General features: G+C 37.3%; 1 protein-coding gene across 13 annotated transcripts in view; it reads right to left on the minus strand.

Moving 5' to 3' along the window:
* Window positions 1-20,231, minus strand: part of LOC147223620 (adhesion G protein-coupled receptor L3) — a 222,742-nt gene continuing 202,511 nt past the window's right edge. For 5 of the 13 annotated variants that reach the window (XM_086165508.1, XM_086165512.1, XM_086165511.1 and 2 more), the window contains 6 exons: window positions 11,999-12,167; window positions 11,216-11,341; window positions 8,493-8,589; window positions 3,703-3,828; window positions 2,416-2,433; window positions 1-955 (listed from right to left, as the gene is read on the minus strand). In XM_086165508.1, coding sequence (XP_086021634.1) covers window positions 15-955; window positions 2,416-2,433; window positions 3,703-3,828; window positions 8,493-8,589; window positions 11,216-11,341; window positions 11,999-12,167 — 1,477 coding nt within the window. In that variant the 3' untranslated portion in view covers window positions 1-14. Of the gene's footprint in view, window positions 956-2,381; window positions 2,434-3,702; window positions 3,829-8,492; window positions 8,590-11,215; window positions 11,342-11,998; window positions 12,168-20,231 lie in introns of all 13 variants that reach the window. The other 8 variants (XM_086165516.1, XM_086165517.1, XM_086165515.1 and 5 more) reach the window with 5 other exon arrangements.

Raw genomic sequence — 20,231 nt, forward strand, 5'->3', positions numbered from 1 at the left:
GGGGGTGTATGAGCCTATAGGCTGGTGACCAGGTGCGAGGGCTCTTGGTGGGACTCCTCAGGGGCCACCTCCTCCTTGTTGGGGGGCACAATGAAACCATCACTGCTGCCACGTCCTAGCTGGTAGTAGGAGTGCAGCTGATGGAGATGGTTTCCAGAGCCAAGGTTGGGCATGCTCTTGTAGTAAACATCATCAGAGCTGGCCCCTGGGCTCTTGGCATCACCCGCATCCTTGGATCCATCAACGGAGTCTGAAGACACATCGGGCAGACCAGGTAGCATGGGCATGCTGGTGTAGAGGGAGTCTCTCTGGTGGTTGTGGACTGGTGATGAGCCCTCTTCTTCAGTGTGCTCATTGGTGAGTAAGGGAAAGAAGCTTTCGCTATTCTCCTGTGGGATCCTTCTCCGGGATGAGGAAGTGTTGGCAGATGAGAAGGGGTGATGGGAGAGAGGGAGGGGTGGTGGCACAGATTGGTGAAGGTGATTGTGGAGGTTGTCTACTGCCTGAAGTGAAGGAGGAGGTCTTTGGGGCAAAAGTGGGGCATTGGACTCCTCACGGATTAACTCAAGGCCCAGGCCTTCATCGTGGTGTTGACTGAAGGTGGAGTGGTCATCCAGGCTCAGTGCGACATTCATGCCCATCCCAACTCTCAAGCCCATCCCATATCCACTGTCCTTGGCACCGTTGCTGACATTATTGACCAGCTTATTCATTAGGTTTCGGTTTTGCTCAGAAGAGCGATCGTGAGTATTGTTAAGGTAGGAAGGAATATAATTGGAAGTGAGCTCTTTCAGGATCTTTTTTTCCAGGGTGGTCTCCTTGTGGTTATAGCCCCTGTCAATAATTTGGACACAGTCACTCATGTACTCAGCGCTGGCAATGCTGTAGCCATGGTTACCATTCAGTGGTAGAGTATCCATGACACTTGTATCCCGGGCATTGTTCAGGATTCCCTCTGGAATGATAAACATGGAATGGGTTTAAGGGGAGATTGGGTGCATGAGAAAGATGGAAAGTGATGGGATGTAATTGCCGCAACTAAATGTCAGGAGTTTTTTACAAACACAAATTACACCCATCACATACAATAGCACTTTTACTCTGAAATCTGTCATGACCCTTAAGCACTCTCAGTACAAAATGTCATCCACAATTTTATAAAGTGCACTTTGGGAAATAAGGACCCCTATAATATTTGAATTGGGTAAAACCTAAGCAGGGCATTTCAAAGTGGCCCCAAAAGGCAAAATGCGCTAACATTTAAGATAACGCAACAACATTTCAATAGATATAGCACACAAAGACAATTTTTGAAATCCATCACCCGTATATAAGTTATGAAATATTGTGGCGTTATCCCAAGTACCCATTTTTTTTTTTTTATAAACAATATTGCGTTGAGTCTTCCAGGGCAGCTATAGTATTTCCACTGTGTGCCTATATATACAAAATACATCATATACTTACCTTGTTGCTACAGAGTATTACTGAGGTGTAATTTCATATTTAAGGGTAAGTTTTATCCTGGGGGTACTTTTGACAACACTAATAGATGTGAGGTAGACCACAAAACACCGCCAAAGCACAACACAAAAATACAAGGCACAAAGATCATGCAAACAGAAATCACAGTCATGCACTTTACACAAAGCGAAACGTAAACCAGAGCACCAGCTGCAAATCTGGTGTGAGCCATATTGTCCCAAGTGAGCGTTTCAATATCACATTGTATAATTTGATAATAAATATTTATCCAACTTTTTTTCCTTCAGTGTGATCAAGGGTGGCAGTCATCCGTCCAAGCATGTCTTCAATAATGTATTAGTGAATCAAACCACACTGCAGGAAGAGAGACTTTCTGTCCTCTTTGCATGAACATATAGATTCCATGTTCTATCATACTAAACACGTCGAGATTTTGAACATCAAAGGAATTTTTTGACAATTTAAACTCCTTTTAGATCCTCTACCTGACTTTCTGCAAATTTGACACATATGAGACCTTCAAGACTATTTTGACATGATCAAAGTGAGTACAAATCCAAAAAAGCACATGAACAAAGGTGTGCCTGCTCAATATTCAAAAAAATAATAACAATCCATTCATATACTGTGGAGGTTTCAGGTGAAATGTTGGAAGTTATTCTACAGGTTGACTGTAATAGGTCTAGCTGACCTTGAGTGTGATATCAAATAGGCCAATGCATATTTCCCTCTTTGAGACAGCAAGATAATCAGGGTTCTAGTCAAACAGATTGTTACAACTCAATCTGTAATGGTGAGGACTGTGACAATACTACTTCCAATGGGAGTTACTTTTTTTTTTTCCATTATCCCTTTGTCAGTACTGAGTGAAAGAAAGCAAAGCCAAAGTCAATTACATTTGATAAGCAATGTTTAGTTTGACTCCCATACTTGTCTCTCTGTAGGGCTCTTTTAGGGACAGCATGAGGGAAAGGAAAGAAGAAAACATGATAAGCAAAACAGTGACAGGAGAAGTAGAAATGTGCACATACAATATGCTGATGAGCCATCAACATTATGTTTCTGAAATGCATTTTTTGTTATCATGCAAACTTCGCATACCTTCAAAAGTAAAACAACATATGTCCCAACAAATACAAAATATGTTTTAGAATTTTGCATGGTCACTGACATACAGCATGGCAAAGATACTCAGCATCAAAAGCAACAATAAATCAAGAGGTGCATTAGCATTTTGATCCTTACAGTGCTTTTATTGCACACATAAATTATCTACCAATCAAAGTGCTACGCGAGTTTTTACGGTTATGCATTTTCAGGAGTTTTACAGACTTCCAAAGTGAAAGTGATCTCATTGGCTGGAGTTGGAAAGAACTAATAACAGATTTGAATGAAGAGAAAAGGATAAATTGGATAATTTTTTGTTTTTCTCTGATCTGCTAATATTACACCTGGTTTACACAGAATCTAGCAAAACTTCTGAACTACATTATTAGGAATGTTTTTATTATCATTTTCAGCATTATTATTACCAATATTTATTTTTGTAATGGATGTAATGGATTTAGATTTTCGTTTAAAAAAGGCAATACAAATACATTTAAAAATCCTTGTAGTTTCACTTCAGAGTTGTAATCATTGAATATTAATCATCAGCGTTTTTTATTTTTAATATTTAATAAAAGAGATTTACTGCTGTAATGCAATGTTGCATTCCTGAAAACAAATAAAAAAATACTGAAACAGAAAGCGATAGACAAAGTACACCGCACACAAGCTTTTATGAAAAAAATTGGACCACATTTAGAATTTATGAGTCTAAATTTGGCTCAATATGAGTAGTCTTCAGGTTGCAATTCCTCAGATTAATATAATTTTCACATTAAATTTTCACATTAAATTCAATTAAAAGCCAAAAGAAGTAGCCAAAATAAATTTTCAATTAAAAATCCCACAGCAGCACAAACCTGTGGGTTTTCTGTGGTAAAATTCTGTGGAAACACAAATATCTAGGGCAGTGTTTTTTAATTTTTTATGTGTCCTGAGAAAACCTCAAATTTGCCATTTTCAGGCTCAATCTATTACTTATGGCTCCCCTTTTGTAAACTTTCTCTTCCTGATGGGGATCGTGCACTCTCTCAGGTTCAACAGGACCACAAAGGAAAAACACTGCTCTAGCCACAAAGTGAAAGAAAGAAAGAAAAGAAGCTATCACACCTTGTGTGTTGTACATGCCCAGAGGGTTGTTATAGACTGCCGATTCTCCAAGCAATGTATTATACGGATTGTTAGTGCCATGAGGACGTAGGAGTGCATTAGGTATAAGATGGTTAGCCATAGCCCCTGCAGCAGCCAGAAAGAGACAGAGTGAGGCAGAAAGGATAGAAGAGAACAAGAGAACAGGGACAGCAAAGGTGGGTGGATAAATTGAGATAAGGATAGAGAGAAAGAGAGAACATACATATCAGTTTGGCAGATGTAGCTGAGCAATGACAGCCATTAACATTCAAATGATCACATGATCATTAATGTGAGGAAGGCTCCATGAAGTGGCAGAGCTAGACTGACATGGCTAATGGGACTGATGGAGAGTGGATTAAGGGTATTGTTAATGTTAGCCATTAGAGCCTAACCAATTCTGGCAGCAAACACGTGTAAACAGACATACATTAAGAAGCATCGACAAGGTAAACGACGACAAGTTTCTAGTCCCAAACAGGATAGACTAAAAAAATAGCCAAAGACACTGTTGATCTTTGTGACTCACTTCTTTATTTTGCTCATCTGTTTAACTTTACTTTAAAACTTTGAAACTATATGCAGGGGGAGATGACAAATTTGACAATTTCAGCACATGCTGAAAGGGTGCAAGGTGCTACAATAAAACTTAAGGGGATGCGTATTAAATCATGTGTGTATTAAATTATTAAGGACACTTTGTTTTTTAATAGATTAACAAGTCAAGAACTGCCAAATGAGGTGCACCGTACTCTCACACATAATACGGTGATCTTCTTTGGTTAAAAAGAAGTACATTTTAAATAGCTTTCTAATTTCATAGACACCTTTCACTTTTAATTATTATTTTATTACTCAAAATTATAGTTAAGAATTGCTGTTACAAGCCAAATGCAGGATAATTATACAATGGTTGATCATTTCAATGTACCTTTTGTCTACTTATCAATATCTCAATACATTTTTATATTCTTTTTTGCTGATTGATATTTTATTTCGCTCTATTGTTGACTTTGAAATATATACAAAATATTCAAAGGATCCAAGGACCTCATATTACAGCTGAGTTTATTGAGTCTGCTTATCTAATGACAACAAAACCCATTAGTGTATTATTTTTTGCTTGTTACTTACAGAAAACCAACACTTCCCACTGGAAAATACTTTGATTGCCTGAGAATAAATTAAGCCGGGAGCTTTTTAATTGTCCGGTTGCCCTTGTTAGTTGTCAGGCCTACTCACAATGCAGTGATTGGATGTTTCATTGTTCCTCCTCCTAAGTCAGTCAACAACCAATTACAGCACAGCAAGCATGTCAACAACTAATGGGAATGAAAAACGAGCTCTGTTCTTTACTTGGTCTTAGCCACTGACATTGCTCTTACAGAGTGTTACTTAATTAGTTTGCGGGGTTTTATATCAAAGTAAAAATCCACCACATAGTATTTTCTCACAGTGAGGTATCCCTTCTTGGATGCTATCAGGGCGTAGGTTAATTTGAGTGGTTATACTCTTTATTGCATCTGGGGACGTTCTCAATCCAGCAACCGAAGCCAAGAGCACCCCCAGAGATAGCATTATCGAGGAGTGAAACTGAATTATGTGGGAACGAAACAATCCTGCAATTTTCCCTACGAACCAGCACATGCTGCTTTTTAGCGAGATATTTGGAGTGAATTATCGAGGAGTGAAACTGAATTATGTGGGAACAAAACAATCCTGCAATTTTCATTACAAACCAACACATGCTGCTTTTTAGCATTGTGTTTGGAGTGAAAGCAGACGTCTCAGCCTACATATCAGCAGTTAATTTAAGACGAACCACAAAGTAACCAGAATTTTGGGGAGAAAAAAAAAGAAAAAGTTTAATCAATTATGATGAAAAGCTCCTCTTTAAATGACTTACACCTGTAAATTTTAAGGGTGATGAGCGATGGTTTCTAATCTCTCCTGATTAAAAAGCCTTTTCAAACAAGCATGACAAAATATGACTATTGATAAAAAATAAATAAAATAGTGACATGTCACATATAGATTCCCTGTTGACCACATTCTGAATTTGGGTTGATGAAATGGGAATTAAAAGTTGTAAATCTACCATTATATACTAAAAAACTGGAATGATAGGTGCAGGACCAGTGTAACAGCTGTTCAAATGCAGCACCAATCTTAAGAGTGTCGAGCTCATAAATGAAACGATCTCCTTTTCAATTAACTTCAGTGACTGCAAATGCAAAATAAGATGTGGGTTGAGGATGATGTCATTTCCGTTGTACTTCCCTCTCACTGAACGGAACAGAGTTCTTTTTTCTATTTATATGACGTTTGTCCTCAGATTTCTGGCTACCATGATTTTGCCGAAATGACTCATCAGGTTCATAACCACAAAGCAATCCTCATCATTTCAGTCCGTGATGAGCTCCACGTTGGAAGGGTGCAGATTAAACATCACTGGTGCAGTCATGGTGATGTTTGTTTTTAGCTAGTTGGAGATCAAAATGTAAAAACCATGTATTTAAGAATTGAAATACATTAGGAAGATTATCAATGAGCTCATGCTCATTTTTTGTAACACAATTCTTTGCCCCCAACATCACGCAATGAACTATTATTTTCAAATAAACCTGATTCAAAGCAGTAACGGCCAGATGTGCCAGAGTGGGTAAATAACTTACTTGGAATATGAATATGAGGTAACTTATTTCCTCCAGCGAACACATATTTGGTGCTCTATCTTTTTTAGTGGTGAGATAACTTTCTATTAAAAAGTCCCAATACACTGTTTGACAACATTGCAAACCCAAATGTATTATTTATGTTAGCTAAAATACGGATTACATTGTAAAACAATGCAGCCAATGTGGGCATTTCTCCTATAACATTTGCAATTTTGCAGTATTTTCGCTTATTTTCACTCTTATTATGACTTTACTTGGAATCCTTAAATCTGTTTAGATTTTTTATAACAGATATATTTGTCTCTTTTTACCCTAATCACTGTGTGATTCATAAACACCACCTTCTCTTTCTATTCTCCAACTGAAAAAAAACTGTATTTATTGTGTCTGCATTTGATGAAATGGATAATTTCCAACCACCACATAGCCCATTGAAATAATCCTGAATGCTAGGATAAATTTAACATGCAATCAAGATGATTGCACAACTCTGTTTTTGGGGAGAGCACAAGTAAGAGAGTCAGCTGCAAGTGTTGATGGGGGATGACAGGAGCTGAGACTGAAAAGGAAAAATCAGGAAGAAATATCCTCTCCTTGTCACATAATTCCTTAATGGCGACACAAGGGCAGCTATGAATAATCTGCATCTGTTCCTTAAAATACTTGCAATGGCAGATTGCATGTCCAAGAATACTCGCGCAAGGGTTATCCCCATCAGATTCTGCTTGGTAAGAAGCCAGGTGCATAAAATCAGATTAATAATTTATATATCCGCCTTTTATCTTTATGGAAGATCCATGTAAACTTTTCCTTATTCCTGCCCTACCACTCTACCTCACATCCCAAACCAGCCCCCTCCACCATGGGTAAAAGCTCTGTCTGTTGATGGTGCTCAGCTGAGTGCCTAATTATTGAGATCTTGACACTTCCTCCTTGTGTCGAACATTAATCCATCATTGTAACTATGCATTAGTGTCTACGCAAGCAGGCGCCCAGAGGAAATTTAGAGCCTGAGCAGTGTGGAGCCGGAGCCCTCTATCATGAGAGGCAATGAGTGTTATGGAGGAATGCCAGAGCGAATAGTATTTGCTACTTGGTGTTGAATATAGTCAGAAGTGTTTTCTCTGCCTATCTGGAACAAGTCTTTTCAGAGAGCTACAGTCACAGGCATTATGGTGAACTACTTTGTTTTTGGGGCCTTGCAGTAGCAGCTTCATTTTATTGAATTTAAGCTGAAAATCAAAATTTTAGGTTCAGAAGCTATATTTCCATTTAGTTAGTTTTGTAGCCAATTAATCAGGTAGATATATCATTACATGATTGACTCAAATTTATAATGTGTTATTCTGGTAGAGGTGGACAACATAATTATGTATATTTGCTATGTCACTCGGGTTGTATTGTTTTCTTTTTTTTTTTCTAGTCTTTTTTCTCTCCCACCCCGAGGGGTAACATATAACATATTGCTAAGAAATGCACAAGAATAATATTTAAGAGATGACATCGAAAAAAGAGGAATGTAAATCACATCAATTTGGCAAAGCAACAAAATTGTTCTTCTTTTTGCATCCTGCTATGAGCTGTCAACAACAACAAAAAAAATCTCAACATGAAACCCTGTATTAAAAAATAAAAAGACAAAATACAACATTTTCAGTGTCGCAGTAGGTGCACCCCTCTTAGCCTTGTGCTTTCCTTTCATTCTTCAGAGAAAAAATATGCCAGTATTTTAACATTACAAGGTTATTGATGCGTTAACCCCCCACCTCCATGGAGTTTTTTCACTGCCTGGTGAGGAGTTCAATCAAGAAATGTAGCTTTTACTTACAATTTGAAATATTTTGAGTATCTAAAGAAAAGTAGGGCTATAGGAGCAGCCTTGACTTGATATGCTGGGTTGAATTCTGTGGTTGATAGCGCTGCCTGCTGAAAAATTATGATCTTGATCGCAATGAGTAGAAGATTATTATTACCACAATATAATGTCATGAAACTTCACTGATCAAAAAACAAAAAGAAAATTGCATGAGGCTACACAACCAAGATCAGCTTGCTTTAGGAGTCAGTCAAAAAATAGCGGAGGACAAGTACCTCTGTTCAAGGATGCAGAACTGTTGATGTCACCGGTCATGAAAGAAGACTCGGACTGCTTTCTGACTGTGTCATTCCACATTCGACGGATGCGGCTCTGCAGAGACAAACAATATGTCAAAACCCATTGTGGCAGTCGCTTTGAAGATTGTCAGTCCTGCAACTGACACTTTTCACTGAATAGAATGTATCCAGAAAGAAGAGATAATTTATTTCGATCCAATCATGTTATCCCCTGATTTTCCTTTAATTAAATAAATGGGAAAGAATGATATATATACCTACAGGACTGTCTCAGAAAATTAGAATATTGTGATAAAGTTCTTTATCTTTTGTAATGCAATAACAAAAGCAAAAATGTCATACATTCTGGATTTATTACAAATCAACTGAAGTAGTGCAAGGATTTTATTATTTTAATATTGCTGATTATGGCTAACATCTTAAGAAAACTCAAAAATCCTATCTCAAAATATTAGAATATCATGAAGTAATTTTTGTTTTTTTAATTGCATTACAGAAGATAAAGAACTTTATCACAATATTTTAATTTTCTGTGACAGTCCTGTATATATATGGAGGCATTTGCATTTTAACTGTAATGTAACTGCAAGTGACTGCCAATTACATGTAAGCATCAGTACTGAGATAGGTGAAGTTCATAATAAAGTCATCAGTCAGGCTTTACAAACCAGTGTCTCAGGGTGAAGAGGCTCAATCCAACAGACTTGAGCCTAGTTAATTATGACAGAGTCCCATGGGTTGTTGCACAAGCTAAGGGTCTGGGTATCCAACCACAAAGATGACTACTTCCCATGTCATGCCAGAGGGCTCTGGTTGAGGATCTTAACATTATTATATAATACAGTCAGTGATGTTGAAAAAAATTAATGTGAGCGACTCAAATCGTAATTGGACTATGTTACAACCTCTGGAAAGATACTGTTGTACGACATACAATTATGCGATATCTCTTTCGTATTCCTGCTGCTGGAAGTTGAGCTGTATCACAGTTCTTCAGAGGCAGTATTCCTCGTCAATGACGTCTAACCGCTGACATTTTGCTCGCTTTGGGCTCTTGCTCATAAGACGGATATTTAGATTCTTTGAAATCTGTATTATCTTCCGACTGCATGCGTTTCTTTTCGCCCAAAGGGACTTTGTTCGAGTTAGATTGTGTGCTCTTATATCGCTATTATTACTTTGTTATCCAATGTGGAATCATGCCCGCATTCCAAAATTCATGAGTAAGACCCAAAATCTAATAAACTGTCATGGACCAAGTCCCACCTGTCAACTTGGAAGAGGCATAATTCACCTTGGAGCACTCTCCAAATCTATCGCAGGGCCAAATATGAACTTACATTCACAACTATGTACTGCTTTTTTTTTCTTCAAACTTTAGACTTAATTAAAATAAGTGAGTCATCCAATTTTCAAAATCTGGGGCAATTGCACTTCACTTCAGGCGCCTCACTCTGAGTCTCCACTGCAAATATCATGAGACGGTGAACATGATTTTATTCTTAAATAACAGGAAAACTGCCCACGCAGGCTAGTTATGATCAATTCAAAATTTTCTGGGAGGAAAATGTTGTCGTAGGCATTCGCGTATCAAGCCACATAACACACAGCTCACATATTCTAACAGCAACATCCTGACAAGCCAGTCTCATTAATATACATTTGTCATGTTGGCCTGTCACACTGAAGACACAGATGAGCTGAAAGACTGCAAGTTCTGCTTGCTTTTTGGTCAGATAAAAACTTCCCCCATTTATTGCCGGTGGCTTGGAAAGTACTTTGCTGATTACACATTCATTTAAGTCTTAAGATTTGCCATAAATAATGTCTTCCAGAGTGTTTCCATGCCTGTCTTGCTCATATATACGAAGACGGAGCAGGACGTTACGTTGTCAAAGCTATGTGTATAATTAAACACTTTGATACATATGCTGAATTGTATCTTTGGTTGCCACGGCATTTTTGACTGTGAGCACCGGTTATAATTGAAGACTGGAAGGAAATCACACTCTGCAAAACTGACATGATGTTCGATTACAGTGTATCACATAAGGCTTCCTGTATGTCATGTCAATGTGGGAGGAATCCATTTACGCTTTCCTTTAGAACCAGACTTACCACTTACAAAGGAAAAATACATTTTAGTACGGACAGGCAAATCGGTATATGTGAACAAAAACGTAGAGCCAGTAATTTAGTCCGTGTTGCTGTCTAAGCTTTACTGAAATAATACATAATAATATATCCAGACTGGCTGGATGTACTTGGATAATGTTAAGCTCGGTGAGCATCGTGCTCTCGTGCAACCACTTCTCTTCCTAACAAAGGATGGAAACTGGAAAACTGAAATGCATCAAGGGCCATGGTCATTTAGTAGAGCCAAAGAATGTTACTTGTTTTCTGTCTTCAATCTGAGCAGACTTGATTGTTTTGAAATCCAGTTATAATTCAATTATCTTAATTCATTATTTTAGCTATGACCTACATTTGCTCTTGATGTTGTTTGTTGAATGTTCTAATGATCTTCCTTGCCTATGAGCTGTTTTGTTCCCTCTTGCCTTTGACTGCTGCAGAGGTTTTATCCAAGGCTGTCATTTTGAAAGTGAAATTATTCTTAACTGACCTCACACATTAAATCCAGGTTAAATAATGTGATCCAAAAGAAGAAAAAAAAAAGGATCAGAAAATGAGCCCGCCACCTGTGAGCCTGTGGAGTATCGTCCCGGTGCACGAGAGGCTGTCCCCTTCCCAGAGCCGATGGAGCTCTCTACACTTTTGCCACTGCAGCAGTGCGTACGGAGGCATTTTCCATACTCCTTTCGCACCTATATGAAACACATACGCACACACACTCATGCACGCACACATGTGCACACACACACACGCACACACACACACACACACACACACACACACATACAAACAAAAACAGATAACAAATGTAAACAAAGGTATCAAAGTTTTTTTTCTCCATCTTGTTCAACAACAGTATTTATAAAACTTTAGAGTTCTTTTTTAACCTGATCCCAAAATTAATCTCATTATCTTTCTCTGCGTGAAAAAGAACATTGGCCTTTATCAATGCTACAGCAATTATTATTTTTCAAAGCAATATTGTACTTGTTATTACATGATGAATAAGATATTTTTTTTATCTATCATTAAAAGACCCAATAAAGTAATTGAAAGGGGCAATTATTGATAAAACAAGTACCTTTTTTAATACAAATTGGGTGGATCTCGATTTAGAATATTGTTTTATTTTTAACAAAAGATTAAAAATAAGGATACTTGGTTGATTCTCAGTTTTTAAAAAAATGTATAGTATAATAGTGAAATATTATTTTAGACCTTTTTTCTGGGATGTGTAGGAGCCCTGACATGGAAAGATTTAGAGGTGCAAAAAAAAGTTCACTCAACTACTCTCACATACTATACAAACTGTCAAAGTTCAGTCAGTTCTATCACAGCATTATCCAAACCTTCTTCTGCAGCACACAGTGGAAGATGAAGATGAACATTCCCTGTAGGGAGTTGAAGATGGTGAAGAGGTAGGCCATGACCACTGTGCTCTCGTTGACGTACATCAGACCAAATGCCCAGGTCAGGCCCAGCAAGCAGAGCAAAGCGATGGCCCCGATCACCCATGATCTTAAATAGAATAAAACATTTATTGTTACCAAAGGTTTGAAAAAATGAATGTCAACTTGAAAAAAACACCAAATACACAGTAAAGATGTTCCTATAACTGATTGTACTGTAAGGGTGTGACATGAGTTTGCCGAATTTAAAGATAGACTTTAAAGGATCCATATTTAATTAAAGTTGAAAATTTGATGATGTGCGGGCAAAATGGCAAAAAGCAAATGAAATGACAAATGATGATTGTAGGGATTTCAATTTTTATTTCCTATTTCTGTTTTGTCTCTGTCTTTCATTCTTTCCTGACTTAACCTCACCCAAGTGATGCCATTGCCTTGGGTGAAAACCAAAGGATGATAATGAAAAAGGTTTATATATTTGATAATTGAGGTCTGTAAAAATAGGATGGGAACAAACATGGCATTTTCATAGGTAGAGATTTACGAGAGAGCATCACATTTTCTATTCAGCTGCCAAAGGACCGGCAAAAGTGTTGTAAATTCTTACTCCGGCTCAGAGGTTGAACTCAGATAAACAGCCTTGGGTGAGTCCATTAAGAATGAAGGTTCTATCTTTGTGCAGATGCACGATGCATGGATGTGGCATTTGTCTTAGGCGCGGGACGCTTTTCCTTTCAACTGCACCCTTTTAGTATTTTGGTAGCTTGTTATGAGCTGCTGCAGGCGAATCAAACTTTATGATTAATATCTGCCATCTGCAGCTGCCTGCCTGTATGGAGAAGCCTCTTTCTCTCTTGATTAAACCCACCATCCGCCCCTAGAAGAAAGTAATTCTGTTTGCTAATCTAAAACACAATAGTCAAAGTATTCACTGACTAAAATGTAATAATGTCTATAATCATCTCTAAAATGGCTCAGTTTTGCACACATCAGGGGTTCAGGCCCTTCTCTGTGTTCTAGCCTCAAGGGCACAAATTAGAAGACAAATGATGAACAGTAGGTCTTTGGGATCGTTGCTACTGTGAACGGTGTCAAGTGGTAGAGCAGCTTGGATAAGCTTATATCTTACAGAGGTATGAATTTATCACATCTGAAATCTCAGGATAGAACCTAATGAATGCCTTAAACGGTGTGTTTTTTTTATCAGTTTCATTTACTGATGCATTTGTTTATCTATTTTGTTCTTAAAGAGGTACCAAATTAAGTGTCAACCATCCAAGCAAGGTCAGCTTTTGGTGGCAAATACAACCAAGAAAAAGAATTCACTGTGGCATTTATTGATTTTTTTCCTACTTTCAAATTTCTCAAGAGGTGCTTTCACCGTTTACACATGTCAAGAACAGACAGTCTGACTTTCTTAACAAGGGGACAATACTTGTTTTGCTCAAGAAATGAAATGCTTTAATCTGAGTGGATTTGCTGCCAGGTCAGTGTCATCATCTGTTGCCTCCTGTGGATACAATATGTTCATTTCTAATCTCCATGACCAGTGTAAGAACACTTTGTTGGCATTTTTTAGCAACTGCTTCAATCATCCTAATTTTGGCTGTTTTGAGAACATTCCTTTGTCAGCTGCTCATTATTTCAGCTACCCTACAGCTTGGATTGTGTTAAGATCAGTTTGTTGTGGATATTAATCACTTTTATTTTACTCCCTAGTGGCATATTGGTTATAAAAATATGAGAAGTGAATTGAAGTGATAAATGTGACCTTATTTAATTTTTTTTTTCAAGCTGTATAAAATGCTAGCAGTCACATCTGAACAGTGGTGGGATTGTTAAAATGTCACTGGGTCAGGTAAAATATTAACCGTATCTATGCTTTTGATTGTTTTGCTTGACTCTGTGCCCAGGATGTGATGCCATACACATACATTTTCAAACACATATCACTAAATATCTACAGCTGAGTTGTGGTAAAGATTCCTTACCTTTATGCGGTTTAATTTAGTAATAACACAAAGCCAACAGAGATAGAGTTAGTGGAAAAATAGAACACCTTGAGAGCTCACCTTGAGAAACGGGCCTACAGGGGAAATTGGCAGTGGACTAAAACAATGAATATTCTTGTATAGTGTTTTAATGTTTTGTGTGTGTGTGTGTGTGTGTACACACACACATACACACACACACACACACACACACGCACGCACACGCACATACATATGTATACATATACACCGATACACTATATGTATCTCCATAAAGAGAGAGAGAGAGCATCAAGGGAAAGAGAGAGAGATAAGAGTCCAACCAGGAAACGCCACAGCTATATGATATAGATTTCACTAATATTTCTGTAGGGGCCACTGTGAAGAAGACACAGGTGCCATATTAAAATAATCTTACTCGTCACATCTGTCAGTTATGTATATCCAAGACAGGAGCACTGTGTGCACACTAACGCAGCCTTCAACATGACTAAGTGCTTGACAATAAATCATGTTAATGATTCCGAGAGGCAGTGCAATGGATTTGGGTCCGGGTTTGTTCATGTGAAGGAATAAATGAGAGATGGCACTACAATGGGGGAAAAAAAAGTCCTTCCAATTTTGTCTTACTTGATCTCTGGCTCATAATCCTGATAGCTGAATAACATCACAAGAAAATGAAAGAGGGAACAAGCAGAAACAAATCAAATCACAGAACAAAGATATGGAGAGGTGTAATCCAAAATGCGTGGCAGACAACACATTGTACAAATTTAGACTTTATGAGGGAAACAGGACAAGGTGGCTTCTTACAGAGATAAAAGCTACATTCATAATATCCACAATATCCAAACACCAAGGCCAGATATTCCTTTCATTTTGGGAAGGGGATTTGTCTGCATTTAAAGGTGCTAACCATAATTATTTTGGTTCACGGAAGTATCCACCTCCCATCATAAATGCTGGCAGTCGTTAGCATCTAAGCTGTTATAAATAGGCCAGGTCTGTGGAAAACATTAGTGATTTATGAATTCACCAGGCCTACCATTCAACATAATTTTCCCAGGGCTATCTTAATGACCTAGTGGGAGAGCTACTTTATCAAGGCGACTGGCCCTGGAATGGACACAGAAACATGAGCAGTGGGTGAAAAAAAGGGGAAAATATTGTCCTTTAACTAGTGGCACTTTTGTTTGAAGAACAGTGGATGATAGCATCAGAAGGGGTCATCAGAGAAACATCCAGAGCAGGATATGAGGAGGCTAGGGCTCATATTGCACACGGCTTTTATTCATGTTGAGTAATCTGATAAAAATATGAGTGTGAATTTAAAGGGCTGCAACATGGGAGGCGTGAAGCAAAACCTCTAAAACAATCAATGAAAATGCAACAGCTCACTTACAAATAAAGCAGGGTAGTCAGGGCCAGGTGGGAAAATAAAATCACAAAATTCAGAAGCGGATTCTTTACACAAAGTAAACAGGTCTGCTACAGTGACTCACGTGCCAGATTATGATTTCTGTGGTATTTCTGATTAACTTATTCTTGTTTTTTATTTTCTTGCCCCTGTGCCTGGTGAGTCTTTTGAATTGTTAAATTTGCAGGATTTTATATATATATATATATATATATATATATATATATATATATATATGTGTGTGTGTGTGTGTGTATGTGTGTGTGTGTGCGAGTGTGTGTATATGCGTGTGTGTTTAAACACACACACAGTATTAGCACTTCAAAGTAAGAAAAAAATCACTGTTCTAATCATCAGATGGAATCTCCAAAGAATTGCAATTTTAACCAGTGAGAGACTTTAAATTGTGGCATCAAATTCCCATTCATTTTCTTCAAAAACGCAAAATAGCAAGGATTCCGTTCATCGTCGTGTCGAAGATCATTTATGTGTCTGATTGGAAAAAGTCAGTTTAAACGTGTTCAAAATTTGCATATAGTCATTTTGGAAGATGTCTTTGAGGAAAATAGGAAGAGCAGTGATTAGTATGATGTTAATTATTTAACTGCAAGTATCCTTGAAAGCTACTAAAAGACTCCAGGCATTACTAACTGATGATTCTTTTACTTTATCTTGTTTTGTAATCTAAATCTTTGACATTGCCATTGTTATTTCATGTGAACTTTCTTATCTGAATGGGGAGCCAGCGATGTGATAATACGCCCGCCACAAAATGTTCAATCCTTCATGTTCCAAATCTGATACACTCATAGCAAGACTGGTTCTTTAAAGTCACGGTCTTGCACAAGTCATGTTCGAATACATGCATCACAGGGCAGTGGCAGCCACTGTCTCCATTATGGGATGGGGAGTTGGGGGGGGGGACTGGGAAAGTGGGTACATCAAACACAATATCAATTCTATTCTACAGCCTCAACTGAGAAATGTTGCATCTTACCAGTGCCACTCTACAATAACACATCCATCATAATAACGGTAGCTAAAATGAAGAGGAAAAAAATAAATTGAAGATGAAAAACAGAAATATGTTAGAGATAAACACAGCACAAGATAAAAGGTCGAAGTGAATGCTAATCAAAAGAAGAAAAGCATGGGGGGGTGGCACAGTGAAAGAGCGATGAAACATTCATATTAAAATAAGGCAGCATGATGAAATCGGTACAGAAAACATGACATCAACCCATAAATAGTGCTATATTGGGGAAAGATGAACTTAAATTAAAGCAAATGCTAAAAATCGTATGTAATTTGACTTCTTTGACTCGCGATATTATTACCAGAGATGGGCAAGGATAGCATCAAGGAACCTATATATATGTATGTATCAATTGAGCAGATGTGCTGAAAATTGACATGAAACTGAAAAAAAGTAGAATTAATTGTTTTTGATGAATGTCATTTTTCTGAAGGTCTTTCTGCGTCATTTCGTGTTGAGTCATGGGTCTCGGCTTAAAAACTCAGTCAGATGAATATGCGCCGACAAAAGCCAACCAGTTTCAAGTAGTTTTCTCGTGGTCATATGAAATGTTGCACTGTTCTGAAGTCAGTAAGAATAAGGTTTGTACTTCAGTTTTAAATGGGAGGCCTGTTTTATAAATCATAATTCGGACAACTCTGGCAGTCAGTATTTGTCTGCAGAGCAAAAAACTCAATACTTCGAAAACCTCATTCAAAGGACAATTACATTGTTATTAAGCTCTGACATAGATACATATGTGCGTGTGTGTGTTATTTACTCATTTATTATAAAAGATCGGGAAAAGGTTTGTTCTGCTGTTTGACCAGAACTGAGGGAATCCATGTAAACTTTTGAAAATGAGACAATACACCAAAATTAAGGACACATTAAATAGCGTAATGAGAACGGTAGAGGTACGGTAGAGTAATTGTATGCATGAGTGCAGATCTAAGAATAGTTCAGCAGTCGGCCAATTAAAATATGTAAAATGTAAACAAAGAATAAGACATATCATTCTTTATCTTAGCAAGGAAGGTCTCTATTAAGGCTGATTTCTCTCAAAATCTCAATTTTGTAGAACTTATTTTCATCATATTAACTGAAGGGTCATATTTGTCATCACTGAGAATTCAGTTTAATATTAATTGTATTTTATTTAAATGTGTTCATATTGCTTTATATATTTATTTATGTGTTGAAAGATTCCTTTAGAAGCATGTAACAAAAAAGTGAATGTGAAATGCAAATGTCATTTTAAGCATTACCCTAATGAGCCTCAAATAACTTTTGAAAGAAAAGAAAAGAAGTTTTTGAATGACATTTTCCTCTTGGGTATTACAAATGACCCACAGAAGAACTGAATCTTACAATATTGGGGCTGAAAACACAATCAAAACACAACAATCATCTTAAAAACTGTATGACTTGCTCTTGAGGGCCCTAAAGTTTTTTTTTTTTTTTTTTTTTTTTTTTTATGTGTGTTTTCCAAAATGTGGTAGAAAAAAAGAGATTTGAGACATAAAGTGACTTGCAGTAAGTTATATCTGTTTTTCTCAGAGATAAAACTATGGTTTTGGTCTATTTGTGGATTGGAGCTGTCTCAAGATGTTTTGCTAAACACTCTTTTTCCCCAGTGGTCAGTACGCGGGCTGAAGAGCAAGATGAGACACAGGGCGAATCAATTGAATAAAACACTGGCATTACAATTCTGAAAAACAGATTTCTGTCTGGTCTAAAATTTTTTGCAACACGTCTCAAATCAAATATGAAATAGGACAAAACCTACACTTCAGTTGAACACCTGCTGTTACTTTATATATGACGTACACACATGCAGACATTTACAGAATGACTGTTGTCGGGTCTGTGGAATAAACAGACTAACGTATTGTACTCAATGTACAAGCTTAACCTTCATCCTACCTTACTTTCTAAAGATTACCACATTTGCCATGTCTGACTGACTGTACATTGATGATCATTTTAGAGGCTGGATCATTTGAGGAAATAATTTGTTTTATAAATGACTGTTGAATAATGAATGTGCCAGCAATTAGAATTCATACTGAACTGCAGTACTCACATAATTGAGATGAATTGGGGAAAAAAAAGCTTTGCAACATTAAAAGAAAAAGAAAAAAAGATTCAGGTTGAAATTTGCTATTTTGCAAATCCTGATCATCTTCAGAAAAGGGGACAGCTTATTAGAATCCAACTTTTGACAAGCATATAATTAAACTCAATAAATATGGTGACATGGAGATATATAGACATTGTAAAGCCACTATCAGTTTACAAACCACTGGGAAATGGTTGTACTCCAAACTTAGGTAAGTACTTTTAAAATCAGAAGCAGAGGAACTTTAAATGTTACTTTCTCTCCTCCTTTTAAGATGACTACAGTGTCAATACAGGTCACACTTTGGCTTTGCTTGAAAGTAGCATTTAAAAACTCATGACTTGGCTCTGGAACATCCTGCAGTGAATTTGTGATGGGAAAAGAGCATTGGCAGAGAGCAGTCAAACATGGTGCAGCTGTATCATGCTCTGTGAAGATTGTTTTATTTTTTTTATGTGTATTACTGTGCCAAGAAGAACAGGGCAGATGGGGGCTACTATGATAAGATGCAAGCAGTGATGTGATGCCACCATTAAAAAAATAGGAAAAAAGGAGCAAATGAGAGCCATTGTGTTTTCTTCTGTGTTCAGAGTAGCTTAAAAAAGCAACAAAGACAGGAAAAACTTTAAAGAGACTTTATCCATCTTAGGGCGATAAGAGCAACTACAACTTTACACCATCTAAAGACGGAGGCTGCCCTGGACTTTATCCCAGAGAGAATGCCAAGAAACACTGTGCAAGTCCACAGGGTGACCTTTTGACATAACTTATTTATGCATCCTTCCCCCATTTTGACACACTTTGAGTATGACTGGAGCAGTCGATCATATTTCAGGCAGATAAATGCATTTTCGTTTGTAGCTGCACCAATCAATATGTGAAATGTAACCTTATTATTGACTGCCTGTGATCACACAGTGTGTTTCAGATAAATCACACAACATAATTCAGGCAAGTTTCAGTAATTGACTGAGTTCCCTATCAGCAGCGATCAGAAACTAATGAAGCAAAAGGCCAATTGACTATTATTGAGACCACAGCTGTACAGTTAGAGTGTCTGATGAAGTGATTTCACACATTTGTGACATCTTTGTGGCACTAGTTGAGGTGGTGGTTTGTGTGTGAAGGCCACTTATTTGAGATTAACTGTGATATAATTAATATGGAATGACTCTACAAATTCATTTTTGTTCTTTCCCAAATAAATGACAGAAATGACAGAGTATAAGAAGAGCTACCTAAAAAGGTCTAATTATGGATTCAAAATGAGATGGATCGTAGGTAAAATGCGGTCACAACAGTGTTTTGTTTAATTTCATTTTTTTTTTCTTACAGATCAATTGATTATGAGATCTTGTTCAATTGACCACTAAAATGTATACGAAGTGTAGCTGCTGACGGTGTAAGGATCTCAGTTGAATTATGTTTTTTATAGCTGTTTAATTGGAATATTGGAAAAGTCCTCCACTACTCAGATGATTTGCAAAGGATTGGTGAAGATAGCCAGTGAGGCACAAGCACGGATAAACACACTGCTGGTATCTATATCATATCTCAGAAATTTCACATAATATATGGAAATTCAAAATGCATTATGTATTGAATAGGGTTACAAAAATGATCACCTG

The sequence above is a fragment of the Fistularia commersonii genome, chromosome 19, assembly GCF_037954325.1.
Source record: "Fistularia commersonii isolate RoL2024-O1a breed Wild chromosome 19, RoL_Fcom_v1.0, whole genome shotgun sequence".
NCBI classification, from domain to species: domain Eukaryota; kingdom Metazoa; phylum Chordata; class Actinopteri; order Syngnathiformes; family Fistulariidae; genus Fistularia; species Fistularia commersonii.